The 16,220-nt window shown below is 39.1% G+C and overlaps 1 protein-coding gene across 4 annotated transcripts; it reads right to left on the reverse strand.

Moving 5' to 3' along the window:
* Positions 1-64: 64 nt before the first annotated feature.
* Positions 65-13,299, reverse strand: suox (sulfite oxidase). Of its 4 annotated transcripts, XM_004544993.6 has the most exons (6): positions 13,172-13,297; positions 10,330-10,462; positions 4,813-4,883; positions 3,837-4,002; positions 2,946-3,188; positions 65-2,179 (listed from the first exon to the last, which is right to left on the reverse strand). In XM_004544993.6, exons 3-6 carry the CDS (start codon positions 4,869-4,871, stop codon positions 959-961), a joined length of 1,689 nt encoding a protein of 562 aa, XP_004545050.2. In that variant the 5' UTR covers positions 4,872-4,883; positions 10,330-10,462; positions 13,172-13,297; the 3' UTR covers positions 65-958. The 4 variants fall into 4 exon arrangements, with proteins under 4 accessions (XP_004545050.2, XP_004545051.2, XP_076740073.1 ...); XM_004544994.5 differs by lacking the exon at positions 10,330-10,462 and having other exon boundaries at positions 13,172-13,299; XM_076883958.1 differs by lacking the exons at positions 10,330-10,462; positions 13,172-13,297 and adding an exon at positions 9,413-9,490 and having other exon boundaries at positions 4,813-4,882.
* Between the last annotated feature and the right edge of the window lie 2,921 nt (positions 13,300-16,220).

Consider the following 16,220-nt stretch of genomic DNA (forward strand, 5'->3'; position numbering starts at 1 on the left):
AAAAATAAAAAAAGTGTGAAAGGCCAAAATCAGGAAAAGCTGAATAACCAGACATAGGCCAGTGTAAAGTCCAAGTCTTTATTCATTGTAAGCAGTTAAATACATTTCATGATTCTCACACTTTCAAATATAATCCACCTGTTAATAAGACTTAAGAGCAGTGCATCGGCATATTTTCATAATGTTGTAAAAAAATAAAACCTGCAGTTTCTCCAGTTCTTCAAACAAATACTAAAATGACTAACCGTTACATTTTACTGGTCCTACATATTATTCTCCCGTCCTCTCTCTGAGTGTAAGGAGTCAGCACTCACTTCTCAACAGTATATTTTTTCTGGCCTCTCCTTACCACACAGGGACCTCTGCTGCGCTGTAGCGTTGTCCTGTACACAGCTGGACTTCAGCTGGAACTTCACACTATAGTTTTGTATTTCATATCTCCTCTGAAAGAGCAGCATGATTAGTCAGAGGCCACAGTCCACCACTGATGCGCTAACCTAAGCCAAACATCGATTACTTCAACGAGATGGTTACTACAGGTAGATTTTCTTTGAATAGCTCCAAGTTCATCTTCAGTGTTATAAATATGGATTATAAAAAATAAATGCTTCATCATTATAAACCACAGAGCTTCAGAGTCAAACTGAACCACAGTTTTGCTTAAGAATAAAAGACAGTGACTAATAAATGGAGATAACCAGACATAATTTAATTTGGCTGTTCACAGCCTTGAGCTTCATCCCATGTGTGTACCGCTGCAAATCTCCCAGGCAACAAAATGAATACATTTTTAAGGCTGTTTGTCAAAAATATTTCAAAATGTAGTGCTACTCCTGGTTGATCCTACATTTGCTGAGTCCATGACACAAATGTAATTAAAAAAGACAAAAAGAGCCCACTCTGAGATGACTCTGTTTAAGCTCTAAGTCTTTTGATTTCTGTACTTCAACCGCTGAGCCTATTCTTCATCGTCATCCTCGCTGATCTTCACCTTCACTCTGTGCCAGGCGTTACTCAGCAAGCCCCTCACATTCCAGATCGGACCGAATGTGTCCGGCTGCGTGTTGTAACTGTTGTCCACTGCCTTGCAAATGAGCTCCAGCTCTTGGGCCTCTGGAGGAAGAGGAACCGTTATCTCCCACAGCTTCCATGCCCAAGCTCGTCCTAGTGGGGGAGAAGTTTGATCTCCTTCCTTGTCGCTGCTCTTCAACTTGGCCTCCTTCCACGTCTTCCCTCCGTCCACAGAAACATCGACGCGTATCACCTCTCTGCCCCCGCCGCTCCAAGCGTAGCCCTTCACAGTCAGCATTTCTTCGCTGCGATCGATCACGGAGCCTTCTGCAGGTGTGGTAATGGCAGATTGAACAGGCAGCTCTTGGATGGCTGGAGCAGATTTGTAGTCCACTGTGTCCCAGTCTATTCCAGGGGCGAAACCTTTGTAATCTTTCTGCTGCCAGTGGCTGCTGCTCTCCTGTGCACTGACTACTATTTTACCCAGCCACTTCACGTTGCGTGTGCCCACTACACCTGGTACAACCACACGAATGGGGAAGCCATGGTCGGCTGGAATATCCTTGCCGTTCATTTCATAGGCCAGCAGCACATCACCCTCCTCGCTAACTGCCTTATTTATAGGGATTGAAGCACCGTACGCACTCCCTGTTATTTCTTTATCCAGTCCTTCAAACTGAACGTGGCGAGCCCACTGGGCTACATCTGGCCCGTAACCTGCAGCCAGCAGGACATCCCTGAGCTTGGCGCCGCTCCATGTCGCATTACCAATGGCACCAAAGCCCCAGTTCAGTCCCTTAACCTGCCGGGTCTTATTCATCTCACTACGGCGGTTTCCTGCACACTGCAGGGTAGCTGTGATGGTGTGTTTGGGGAATCGAGTCTTCAACTCTTCTAAAGACAGTGTGAGCACTCCTCTGGGTAGCCCCTCCACATGTAGGCGATATAAATCGGGGTCCACCTGAGGAACCGGGAGGTGGTTTCTTTTGAAGAAGAAAGCAGTGGGCGTGATGTAGCTGTCAGCGAGGATTTCAGGCGGAGGTTCAGCATTGAAGGGCTTGAGGCTGTTGGTGCGCAGGGCAGGGTGACGCTCAGGGTCAGAAGAGTAGGGGTCTGATGATTTAAAAGTAGATTGCTTCTTCAGGTCTTCCGCTTTCAGCTCACCAATCTTGCATCAACCACAAACACAAAGATTTTATTAGACCAAAACTGCAACTGAACTTCTCTTCAGCTCAAGAAGCTAATAAAAACATCAGCCACACATTTTTTCCTCAGTGACCACTTGAGGGAGTGCCAGCATTCAGCTTACAGCCATGAGGTTTTCCTCAGTATATAGTGTGTAGCAGACCTTTTCATATGTGTCTGCATTGAACAGAAGGGCAAGATGAACAGCATACATTTAAAAAGTTAATTTAAGGATAAATTCAAGCGATGTGCTGCGAAAGCTCATCAACCTCTGTTGCAATTTTTCAAAAATATCTAATGAACAGCATCTACTGTTTTATTATTATGTCAGCTTTTCTTTTGAGTGAGAACCTTATTAAAAGAAAGAGCTCTGCAAGCTTAGCAGTAGGTATGTCTGTGTTGATGTCAAATGAAAGGCTCACACATGTGTTGAGGTCTGCAGTTTGGTTTAAGTGCAAATTTCCACACAGCTATACTTTGTAATATCCCGTTTGACACAACTATTTCCACCCATAAGAAAGTTTTTTTTCCTGGTAAATTTCTATGAATAGCAGTGTTGCTAAAGCTTTTACACCCACGCTCCCCTTTAGCTAACTTACTACAGGGGTGATTATGTTAAACTCTAACCAAGCTCAGTGGTTACACCTGATCTTTTAATACTGAATAACAAACCCCAGTGCAGTACATTTTAACTCCTTAGTATGTAACAGCGCTTTAGTTAAATCAACAGAAACAAGCGGGTTTCTCACCTTATACTCAGAGAGGATTTCCAGCACATGCTCCTGATTGTGTACCGCATAAAGCGACCAGAAGGGCTCAATGGCACCACCTGCTGCCATCATGATTTTCTCCCCACCAGGGTGTATGGAAACAAACTCGGTAATGTCATAGACACCGCCTTGGTAGGTGACCCAAACGCCATCTTTCAGGGAGCGATGCCTTGTAACTTCCTCCTGGCTGATGATAGGAAGCGGGGAGCTCTTCTCTATAGCCTGCACAGAAAGGCATCAGGCATCAGTTTCTATCAAAATAGCAATAAACTAATGGTCATGCACAGACCTATATACTCCCTACTTATATTAAAAACACCAAAAAGTTCCCTGGGATGTCAAAAGAAGAAAATATATGAGCTTTCAACTTTTCAAATTTGAAGCGCTACTGCTGCTTACTACCTTAACATAAAACCGTGTGGCCTTTTTTATTTGACTAGATAAACAACCAGTAAGCAGCTCCTTGAGAGTTAGCACTGACTGCTTGCATACGAGCCTGATTAGGTACAGCCTAATTCCTGGAAAGACATCAGTTGACATTTAACTGTTAAAGTTAGAAAATGTCAGACTTGGCAGTTTGAGAAAATTATGCTGTCGGTGCTGTTAATCTGGTTGTACTGCTGAGAAAGGGTTTCTGTAACGACCGTGGACTTTGCAGGGCAGTGCTCTGTTTTTGCTTGACAAACTCTGAAGGTACAAAATCTGCTGATAAAGATTTTTGCTGAGACGGTGCAATTTTAAATTTTCATTTGCTGCTGTGGTTAAAAACATATGTAGTTAGCATAATTTAGCAAATTATGGCAAAAAAAAAAAAAGTGCATTAAACTTTAAAAAGAAAGTAAAAATGGACAGATATTGTCCGTTTGTAACCTTGTGACGGTGTAGACCATATGCTAGTACAGCCCCTGTGCCAGCCAGCAGTCCTGCCAGGACGTGTCTCCAGCTGGCACTGAAGCCATATTGGTGAAACCTCTGGTCATTGCTGCTGCTGCAGAGACGAACTGCACACGATGCAACTACAGGTGCCACCTGATTTCTGAGAACATTTTAAAAATGGAAATATAACTTTGACATATATATACACACACACAGCAAAACCTACTAGTAAAATTCTAATGAGAATGAAAGTGAATGTTTGGTATGACCACCTTCATTCTTAAACACAGTCTGACTCTCTTAGGCAGCTTTCTTGTCATTTCATTAACTAGTCTTCAGAAGGCTAGGCTTCTTGAAGGACATTTAAAGCGCTTCTTTGGAAGATGGCTGCTCTTTGTTCGGTTCTCTGTCATAATGATCCCACACTGGGTCAGTAAAGTTGAGGTCTGAGCTCCAGGATGGCCAATCCATGACTGATGCATGCTTTTACTGCACTGGCAATGTGTTTTGGTTAAGCTGAAAAATGTTCTTGTCAATCAGACACTTTCCAGGTTTAAGGCACTTCTGCATTTTCTTTACTTTTTATTCACTGGAAGCTACAGCCATCATTTGTTTACAGATTATGCCTGTGACAGAAAGAAGAAGTGCACAATGCAAGACAAAAAAAAAAAAAACTAAGACATCCTGTAGTTGTCAGTTTTCTGTCAGTTTTAAATGTTCACCAGGAAAAACCTGGAATATATGTTGCTAATTGCTACTGTAGCACCAAAATAAAGTGCAAGCTTTTAGATTTATTGTACACTAAAAACGTAACCTAAAAACTCGTAACACTAAATTAATTTGCAGGTACACAGTCTGTTAACCAGAAAAAGTTGTCTTAGTGGAGCTCAGCTACTGAGCTACATCACAAGTAAAAATGAAGTAAATTATATGAAATAAACATTAGAAATACGTTGTTATAATAATGTACCTGTCAATGCTGAGCGGGCCAATTGGATTCAGCCTGTGGCAGCGTCTGAGGAGCAGCATTGCATTGACGTTCTGACAAAGAAAGAGAAATAAAAAAATAAAAATAAAAATAAAAAAAGCACATGAGCATCATCTGGTAGCTGATCATTATTTTTCCATCCACACTTTGTTAGCAGGTCTTAGGGGCAGATAAATGTACTTCTGAAAATGTCAGTAATGTGAAACATTTCAACAGAGTTCCCAATTTTTACTTGTATAATTCAATGTTGTTGCACTCCTCGAGAAACTCCAAACTGTGTGTACGCTTACAGCCAATGGGTTTTGAGTAAATGACAAACAGAACTTTAAAATGTTTCCATTTCTAATCAACTGACCAACAAGCTGTTACTTCATCCTTCAAAAAAAAAATAGCCAACCAGCTGAGGGGGAGTGAGCAGGGAGGAGGGGAACGAGGAGGCCAAGGGTTCAATTCACTCTTGTATGTTGTCCAGCAAACAATAAAAACTGAGGAATAGAAGATTGACTAACCCGAGAATCGAGAACAATACCATACTAAACTAGAACTACCAACCAAAAACGCATTTACAGACCACTGATAAACCAGAAGATATCACATGACATAGCTGTGCTTTATCAGGTGATTACACATATCTTATCACAACAGCCATAAACATTACTTTGACTTATCTGACAGCTTTTAAAGAAGCAGCACAGTTACAATCTAACCACTTTCTTTTTTTTAACAGAAAGCGTTGTGCAACCACCGAGTCATGTGTTCACAAAGCTGAACAGAAGTAATGCCATGACCTCAGTCTGTCTCACTCAGAATGACAACTGAAAATTTCACTTTTTAGCAGAAACATCACCAAATCTAACCTTTCGGAGATGTTACAACTGAGCATATCACCATAAACACAACTGTATTGGTGTAAAATAACAACAGTGCTACAGAAAAACATCTGTGTGTGTGTCTAACCTGTAGAGTTAAGCTTACCTTATATTTTATCATATAAAGTATTGGGACCAAACTTGGTACAACGCTCTGCACGATTCTGCACTGTTGATTTCAACTACAAACCTGATTTGGACAGACTGTATTTAAAAGATGACACAGCTTTTACAGTGGTTCTGGTTTTAAATGTGGATGTATACTAGCAATCATGATTCTTGGCAACATATTACTTTATGAATGGGTGTAAGACGAGCGACATGCAGCAGTATTGTTACAAGTATGCTAACATGTGACAAAAGCACAATGATGCGGTTTTTGTTGGCACCCACAGCGATAAGAAAAAGATAAATAGATATAGAAAATAAATACATAAAACCTTGATTTATATTTATGATTTACTCCAACTTGAAAAACAGATTTTTGTTCATCAAAAGGCTTGAAATAACAAGAAAATGCATAAAATCCTGTTAAATAAGGTATCAGACTCTTTGTGTCTGAATGGTGATAGATGGTGAAATATCCATATGAATTTATGGGTAGAAGTTCATAGGCCACGATGCAGGGTCTCACACTATACGGCCTGATACGACCTGAGTGCTCAAACTGTGCATTCATAACATGAAGCTTATCATACAAAATCTGTCTCTCGCTCTCCCTCTCTCTGTCTTTCACTCACTCACACAGGCACACACACCACCACCGTCAACTTTGCTAAATTACTAATGGAAAACATTGACCAGGCAGCTGTGATTGAGCAGCAATGTCCATCCAGCTCTTTTCATGGTTGTTGTAGTTGTGATAATTTTGTGAGGCCACATTGAAAAGCCTCGGATACGGAAGCGTATCAATATAATATCACGTTATTACAATATACAGAATTATCACGTTCGTACAATATAAATATTATATAGGCTACATCGCAGCTCCAGTCACGCTTCCATCAATGTCTTTCTCGTCTTTTCCCAGAGTAACAGCCAAACAGGAGGATCTATTGGCTAGCACTGCTTAGCCTTGCACGCATTCTTATTTTAAACTTAACCCATATGGAAAAGAAATAGTAAAAACTTATGCGATTACTCATGAAAGTGGCCACTTTCATGAGTAAATTATATAAGGCTTACATGATTTACTCATGAAAGTGGCCATTTTCTCATTACTTTCATACATTTTAGTAAGTATCCAAAACATATAAGTTTCATTATATAATTTTTCAAGGGATCTTATATCCATTTTCACTCTTATATGCTTTTCATACAAGTTTCACACAAGACAGATACAAACTTTATAAGATTTATATATATATATCTTTTCCATATGGGTTAATCTGGAATTCATTGCAAACTGTTTGTGCGGGATATGAATGACAAGATTTTGTTTTTCTACAAGAGTTAGTAAAAAAAAAAACATCTCCAGTGTGATCGAATCTTCTTGCCAAACATCCACAGCTTTGCAGTGTATACAGCACTATAATGACCAGAGCTAATTCTTTTGAAAACCTTATATCTTTCCACAGGTCTCAACTTCATCAGACATCGCCTAGACAGAGCTGGATGAGGCCAGCGCAAAAAGCAGCCTAACCGACTAAGATGATGGATCCATGGGGTCAGGAAAGCCAGAAGCAGGGCTGGAGAGGTACCTTTCATGTCCATTCACTGGAGGTGTGGCTCTATTGCATGATGTTCCTCACATCAAGAAGCTGTTGATCAAAATCAATACAGCTCTTCCTGCATCTGGAGCTTGTGAAGGACTTCTCAGTCATGCAGGACTCCTGTTCACTGATAAACAGTGACAGCTTCACAGCAAGAACCTTGAGAGCAAACTGCTGCTGAAGCTTACCATCACCTCACTGAGTGAATAAATGGCACATTTTTGCTAAATATGCAGAAATAGATGCACACCCATACAACTTATGGTAAACTGAGCTGCCTTGTATGTACATATGATGAAGATACCTCGTTCTAATGTTTTCTCTGAGGCTGCTGTGCCATTTGGAGCAAAAATGAATATAAAGTTTACAGCATATCTTGTCACTGGAAATTGTTTGCACTGTTTATATATTTATATTATTTACTGTAGGTATTGGTGAAAAAAAGCTTGTTTGAAAAATGTTGTGAAAATCTGAAATCTTGAAATTAGAATTGTTGTGCCTTATTTTGTTGATTTTTACATATATTCCTTTTGAAAATACTAAAATTTGTATATTTATTTATTGTTTGTCTGATAGCATTTATTTATAAAAATCAGACATTTCAAACAGTTACTCGCTACTTGCGTAGTCTTTTCACCAAGTACTTTTTTACTCTTACTCGAGTAACTTTTTTGAAGACTACTTTTCACTTTTACTTGAGTAATAATATTTTAAAGTAATGCTACTCTTGCTTGAGTACAATTTTTGGATACTCGACCCACCTCTGAAATTCAACCACAATCAGTAACCACAACCACAGACACAACTTCCCCCAGCACAGCCTGCCAGGGCAGAGCTCAGTCGCAGCTCTGAATGGTGAAAGGACGAATGAATAAATGTATGTTACAGCCTTACCAACTGATCTAATCAGTCACCATCAGCATTTATATCATCCAGTAGATGGAATTTTAAAAAGAAAGGGATAGGATAAACGCCAATCACCCATGTTATGAGTGTTAACATTGCGTAATTTGTCCAGCCTTGGCTTGGATTTTACCATCTTTGGTAAAATCTTTGGAAAGCAACAACAACAACAACTGATCCCAGCAAGGTCGGGCAGAGCATAAAGGAGTAAATAACAACACACAAATGTTATGTAAATATGTGCCTCGAAGAAAAAAAAAAAAAAATATTGGCCAATATATTGGAATACTGAATTTACAAATCAACAAAATCTGCAAAATCCCATATTTGGTCGGGTTCAACATTTTTTGTAAAGTGCTAAATCACCTTGTTTCTGTAGTATCTGCTAGTATCTGCATGGTGTTCCTCAAAACTAACACTATGGACAGGACATACTTACACTTCATATGTTACACTTCATAAAGTAAATTACATGTATTAGCAGACTTATATAAAATGTATGAAACTAAAATGAAAACAATATAAAATCCTGCATTTCAGAAAAAGTAAACTAAAAGGACAATATGTACTTTCAAAACAACCAAGACAGAAATAAAATACAGAGGAATGTCCTTTTTAGTTTGGTCAAACCTGGCAAAACAACCAGCATGGACAACATCATCATAATAATAATACCAAGAAAGGAGTATGAGGGCACAGAAGCTCCAGGTCCCTGCTGGTTCACGCTGAGTACACATTAGCTAAACCGGTTAGAGGCTTCTGATGACAAGCGAGGGAAAAATCTATTAAAAATCTTCACTGACTATTTTATATTAACCACAGCGAACCAAGGCGGCAATAATCCTAACGAATTCAACACAAGCACAGTTTTAATTTAAATTTTATTTTATTTTTTTAAAAATGGCAGCACTTCAATGTCTACGTAACAAACATGCCGGCGTTGCGCTTCATCACCATCCTCACGGCTAACCTAGCTAACATTTCAGTTAGCAAGCATGCTTCTTGTAGCCCTTCCTCACCCAACTTGTAAATAAGTCTTCATGAACAGAAGAAATCAGTTTTCTCCCGCTTTTTGGTCCAAACCGCAGCGCACTCACCTCTCTTGTGTTTCTGTGTGCAGTGTTCTGTGTTGCTCAAGATGCCCGAAGGACAGCTACCCTGTGGATCTCTGAACTTACCCACACACACACAGTGAACGAGGAACGTTCAAGAAAGCTACTACTTCATCCACGTAATGACAGCACAGGGCACGCTTCATCCGCCGAAATAATTAATAATAAAACTAAATTTTGAATATTCTGTCTTAAAAATAAAACAACTTCACTACTAACTGTCTAACAAATAAAACACCTTTTTATACCTTTAATTAACCATGTACACCTCGTTATTATTTTTTTGCTGCAAAATATAAAACATTTATTAGCGTATTATCATATAGTTATTAATGTGATATCAACATCTATGGCAGAATTTTACATAACAGGCATTATAAACAATTTGCTAAATTGACTGTGCCAGCAGTGACTTTAACACGCTCAGCTCTAGTTAAATGACCAGATAATCCTGAACGCACCTGATTGACAGGTTAAATACTAACTGGTATGCAGAATACAGCTTGTCCTCCACACCAAAAATTGAGATAGAGCAAGAGAACAGAAAACACAGAGACCACACCCTGAACAAATGCACAAATGTAGAAGCCACGAAAAGCCTTCATGCGCTGCTAAAACGAGCAAATATAATGAATGGGAACAGCCTCACTTTCACAGAGACAAGAAAGCTCTGAAGGAGCTGCTAATGTTCCAGACACAAGACTAACTGAATGTATTGTTTCTTCAATCAGCACAGCAGTTTTCCGCTTTGCTCATGGAACCGAGGACAAGGGATGAGTAAACGGGGCAAAGAAATAAATTGATCATTTATTTATTACATGAGTTAGACATACAAATTCCCAGTCATTTCCAGACAGGACTTACAACACATCCTGCTGATATCCCAGAGCACATGAGACTTACCACACAAACTGTGCGAAAATAACAACACTGCAACCCGTCACACCCCGCTTAGCGACACTGCAATCGTGGCACACACCGCAAACAATTCGGGTCTCAGCGCAGCTGGGAATCAGTGCTATGCATGGCCTGCGATCTGGGAGATAAAGGGAAGTGGCACAAACAATTAAAAAACAAAAAGGGGGATTAGTCCGCCCTTACACAACTTACTCTCAATCAATAACCGCCTTTACGGCTGGACGGACTAACCAAAACAAAATTACAAATCAATCAAAAGAACGAAAAAAGGACAGCAGAGACAGCACAGCTGAAAAACAAACAACATTATCAATTAAAATATTACCCAATAAAATATAAATTTTATGAAACCATTCAAAATCATGAAGCTAAAACAAACACTCAATATACCTACAATATTGATCAGTTTCCCTGCGCGCAGTCGATCTAGGGCTTGATCAATTCTTCTATTAAAATTCGTGGTCACACCAGAGGCGGAGCCAGACATTTGAAACACCCGGGGCTTAGCCCTAAAGGGTAGTATGCATGTGGGATTTTTTATTTATTTATTTTTTTTATTTATTTTTTTTTTGGGGGGGGGGGGGGGGGGGGGGTTAGAAATGACTGAAAGATTAATTGGCTTTGTTTTGAGTTTTGTTCAAAAAAGAATGACTTCATATAGGGAAAAATATATATCACATGTGCAGGACACCTTAAACTAGTTTTTTAATTAAGCAGCAAGGCAGAACAAAGTCTGGCTGTATCAAGACACGAGGACTAAACCCCAATTCAACCAGACCCAGAACTGATCCTGAATTAAAACAGGACTACAACAGTTCAAAATCAGGGCTACTTGGGACTTAACCAAGACAGAACCAGAACTAGATGATAGTAGCACTAAAAATCATCATAGACCTGCACTACACTTATTTTTTTTAATTCTACCAAAGTACAATATTTAGATTGAGAAAAGTTTATATAATTATTTAGCCTTGTTGTGCAAACAAGCTGCATAACTTAATAAATACAGAATTTGAAAAATAACAAACCTAAAAAGAAACACTAGGTACGAGATACATGAGGACCTATGATACGGTGATACTTGTGGTAAACGACCATTTGACTAACATGTGTGTCTACCTGCTCTTGTTCATCTCTGTTCTGTTCCCATTCTCCTCTCCCTCTCTCTCTCTCTCTCTGTTCCTCTCTCTCCCTCTTTGTGCTGACAATCATCAAATCTACAGTTGAAACCAGATATTTACAAACTCTTCAGATCAAAACACTTTTTTTAATTGTAACATCAAATCAGACTAAATGTTTTTTTTTTAGATTGATAAATATAAAAAACATATTTGTTAACTTTAAGAGTAAAGAGAGAAACTATCTGTATTTCTTAATTGTAAATGGCACCAAATTGTATTCAAACTTGAGCCACACTTATGGAGCTCCACAATTCTTTTCCTGGTGTTTTGGTTGATATCTCTTGATTTTCCCATTTCAAAGAAACAGGCTCTGTGTTTTGCCTTATATGCATCCACAGGTGTGCCACCAATTTACTCACATGGACTCTACTAACCAATCAGAAGCTTCTTCAGCTCAGAATGGAATCGTCTGGAGTTTTCTTATTAATTAACAATAAACTTAGTGTACATGTACTCCTAAATTTAATGAAAGTGATAAAAAAATAGACAGCTCTGTCTCTTTTTATTCTGACATTTAACTAATTCAAAATATATTTCAATATTTATCTAAAACAAAAATTTACTCTAAATTGATGATGTACAGTAAAAATGTTTTATGTTTTCTCCCTAAAGTGTATGTAAATATCTGGTTACAAATGTGAATATCCTGCTGTGTACTGAAATCCCTCTTGTTTTGCATAGAAATATACTGAACACCATACATAGCATAATATATAAAATAACATTTACCTGAGTTTTTTCTTTGAAAGAACCCTCTAATGTCCATTCTTATATTTCAGTGCATTACTGAAACCGATTTAGTCGGGGAGGGTAAGAACTGAAAATATGAAATAAACACGCGTAAGCTAAGACTCTCTAAAAAATAAAAAAAAAAGCATTTGTTCGGCTTTTCATTTCGCCATTTGTTGATTCACTTGAAGAGCGAGTAACGTAATATTGGTCAAGTGATCAGTTTGATATCAATCTTTCGTGATGCACAGTCATATTTACATTATTTGTACGGTACGAATGATTTGCTTTGGTACCTGGTCAAACTTAAGCTCTCCTAGTATGGCTGGCTCCGTTTCTCCAACAGCGCACTCACAGGCGGCAGCTGCCCTGCCCCCTCGCTCAGTCGCTTAGTGCCTGAGCTTGGATCATAAATGGCCTGTATTTATATAGCGCTTTACTAGTCCCTAAGGACCCCAAAGCACTTTACATATCCAGTCATCCACACATTCACACACTGGTGATGGCAAGCTACATTGTAGCCACAGCCACCCTGGGGCGCACTGACAGAGGCGAGGCTGCCGGACACTGGCGCCACCGGGCCCCCTGACCACCACCAGTAGGCAGCGGGTGAAGTGTCTTGAATCATACCAATATCAGGGGGGATTCACGCACAGTCGTAAATTCCCACAGTGTGCACTATGTGCTTCGAATATTGTGTGTACTTTTTGTTTTATACAGTTGTCAGCCAGGCATCCAACTATGAAAAAATTACACTCCAAAAGACCCCGGGCTTCTGACAAAAAGACCCGGGCTTAAGCCCAGTAAGCCACCCCCACGCTCCGCCCCTGGGTCACACTAAAAAAGTCCAATGACACATTAAAAATAGACACATGCAATAGCAAATGATCCAAACAAAGATGGCAAAAGTCTCTTACCGACAGTATACCCACTCGCACCTGAGTGAATTAATTGCCTCTGGTTTTTTCCACAGAAGAGCGCTGACTTCACCCCACACACCCACTACCTTTTCTCAGCTCTTCAGCCAATCACCTGGCAGAAGGCAACAAACTGCCAGGTGACACTTGTTACACTCACTAGTCTTTATGCATGGTAAACTTGCAGAAATGGTGGCTGCCGCCTTACTCTACACTTTTGCAGATGTTCTGCTAAAAATTTATATCTGGTCGTTTGATTAATCATCACAGTGGAAAGGAAAAACTCCTTTTTAACAGGAACAAACATTTAATAGAAGCGGGCACAGGGAGGGGGTGAGGGGAGGAAGAGAGCACAAAAGACCTTGTACTTTCTTTTCAAATGCAAGGAATTTGAAGTGAATCCCAAAATTTGGACCAGTAGCATGACATTTATCCATCTGCATTCATATTTGTAGAGGTTGTGATAGCTCTGACAGGTTGGCAACACGGTTACAATACCTTCTCAAATTAGTGCAGATATTATTATGATTGAGCATTATTGCTCCCAGACACATAGATCCTTATCCATTCGCTTCCACTTATCCTTTTCAGGGCGAGATACGCCCTGACACACAGAGACAGACAACCATTGGGCAATTTGGATTAATCAGTTAACCTATTCCCACAAACTGCATGTCTTTGGACGGTGGGAGGAAGCCAGAGTACCTGGAGGGAACCCACACAAACACAGGGAGAACGTGCAATGGAAATGGAATTGAACTCAGAAACGTTTTTATTCTGTGCATCTCAGCAGGAAGAGGTGAATGAAACTGCAAAATGAAGACAAAATGCCTTTTTTATGATGGCATGGCAACCTGTTTTCTCTTTTAATCCCATCTTTTCAGTTTCATTTTGAGGTCACGCCCGCAGTTTCACTTTCCTTTACACATGCAAATGGAAAACCCTGCAGTGACTCACATTTTGGAAGAACTTAGCAGTGTGCCCACATTGGTCCACTCTTGTGTTTGATGTGTCAGAGTGTTGCCCCTTTCCTTTGTTTAAACTTGGCCAATATGTGAGCTTTGCCATGTTTGAGTAATCCAGTCAAAACTGGTCTGAGGACAGGGTTGCTATGTCAACAGCAGATTTAGTGGACTGCCCTATCTTTATTTTGGCAATCTCCTGGTACATTTGTGAATGTGTGTGTGTGATTGGGTGGATGACTGAATATAGTGTAAAGCGCTTTGGGGTCCATAGGGACTAAGTAAAGCGCTATACAAATACAGGCCATTTACATTTGCACACATTTAACGCACACTTTAACTGATCAAGCACACACATCCATACATATGCAATAATACTAAGTGCAATAATCCTTTCTGTCATCGTTGTATTTTTACTCAGTTGTATATAGTATTTGTATTTGTATTCTATTTTTATCTTATTGTATATTTATTTTATTTTATTCTACTGTATATAGTATTTTATTTTATTCTATTCTGTACAGTTGTGTACTGTATTTATTCTTATTGTATTCTAATTTTTGCCTCATAGCTTTTGCACTGTCCACTTCCTGCTGTGACAAAACAAATTTCCCACGTGTGGGACTAATAAAGGTTATCTTATCTTATCTTATCTTATCTTATCATAGTCTTCTTGTAAATCAAAATATATATTTTCGTATCCAAGTAGTGATACATTGCCTTTTCTTTTGTTTCTTCATGTTGTTGCTAGGTAGCCCGTGAAACAGGTACTCATGTTGTGTATTTTAACATTTCACAGACAAAACCTGGTTAATGACAGATTCCACATGGAAAGAGAGCCACCAGGTTACATTCAAACTTTACACACACCTTATATAAATATTTAAGAGTTACTTATGTAATACTAACAGTCTGCCAGTGGTGTGTAGGTTGTTGCAATTCGGTGGAATGTACTAATTTACAAGAGTTGTAAAGATCCCTGTAGGGTTCAGTTCAGGTGAAAAAATTGAATGGATTATGTTCTTATTGCTGTGGAGTTCATATAGATTTTCAACAGCTTATAGAATTTATTCTCTGAGCAGTGAAAGAGGTGGGAAGAGTGTGTAAGTGTTTTTATGTCTCTGTAGGAAAATTCTGTCACATATGTGCATAATAACACCTAGAATAGTGATCCTGTTGTTTTGTTAACTGGTTGGCTTTCTAGTGCCATCTACTGGTCAAATGTACTCCTCGTGTCTTAATACTTCAGCACTTTGGTAACAAAAAGGGTGACACTTGAGAGGAATCTGGATTTTCTGGTTCTTTAAAATTCATCTCGAACAAATCAGAGCAGGATGGTTAAACCTGTACTGACATGCTGTCAGTTTAATGAAATGTGTTATTTTGTCAGTCCTTTAAATGCACTTGGTATGTATTTTGGGAAGACCATTGACTATTCATGCCTCATTACTCGTTGTCATTCAACAAAGCTCTATGGTGAAAATAAAGTTTAATGTAAAAGTTAATGACTCTACTCCATCCTACAGTAACTGAATGTTAGGCAAGATAACTTCCTCTAGGATTAATAAATTAATAATAGAGAATGAAATTAGTTTTGTGAGCAAACAATATTTTAGCCTAATTAAGGCATATTAAGCTTAGTTAAACAGAAGAACAGGGCAAAGGCCTGCAGGGCGCCTCTTATACAACAAATAAAGCTGTTGCAGACTAACAGACTAATATCACACAGGAAAAGCAAAGGCCATAAATAATTTTCCCCTCAAATTCTCCCAATCCGTGCATTGACCTCACTGTTATAGTTTAGTAAAATCTTTCTTACTGTTGAGATGATGGAATAAAACTGATTAAACTTAAGTTAAAGGCACTCAGCCCAAGAGGAACAACGTAATACACTCAGTTTTGCTCACATGCATTACCTTTTTAATTTGAAAAGCCGAACTAGCGATCACTGGTGCTCTCAGACACTTTAGTGGTGTTCAGCACTTAAAGTGTCTAAGTTAAACAGGGAGTTCATTTTCCGTCAGTATGCTTCATCATGCATGCATGCATGCTAAATAAGCATATAAAGAGTCTCAGTCAAAAGATAT

Source organism: Maylandia zebra, linkage group LG5 (genome assembly GCF_041146795.1).
Source record: "Maylandia zebra isolate NMK-2024a linkage group LG5, Mzebra_GT3a, whole genome shotgun sequence".
NCBI classification, from domain to species: domain Eukaryota; kingdom Metazoa; phylum Chordata; class Actinopteri; order Cichliformes; family Cichlidae; genus Maylandia; species Maylandia zebra.

Bases quoted from the DNA above. Each gene is read 5' to 3' on its own strand.
- suox (XM_004544994.5), bottom strand. From the start codon at position 4,871: ATGCTGCTCCTCAGACGCTGCCACAGGCTGAATCCAATTGGCCCGCTC. The intron at 3,189-3,836 runs GTTACAAACGGA...CTTTCTGTGCAG, and splicing joins ATGGTCTACACCGTCACAAG to GCTATAGAGAAGAGCTCCCC. The intron at 2,180-2,945 runs GTGAGAAACCCG...GGTTGATGCAAG, and splicing joins AAATCCTCTCTGAGTATAAG to ATTGGTGAGCTGAAAGCGGA.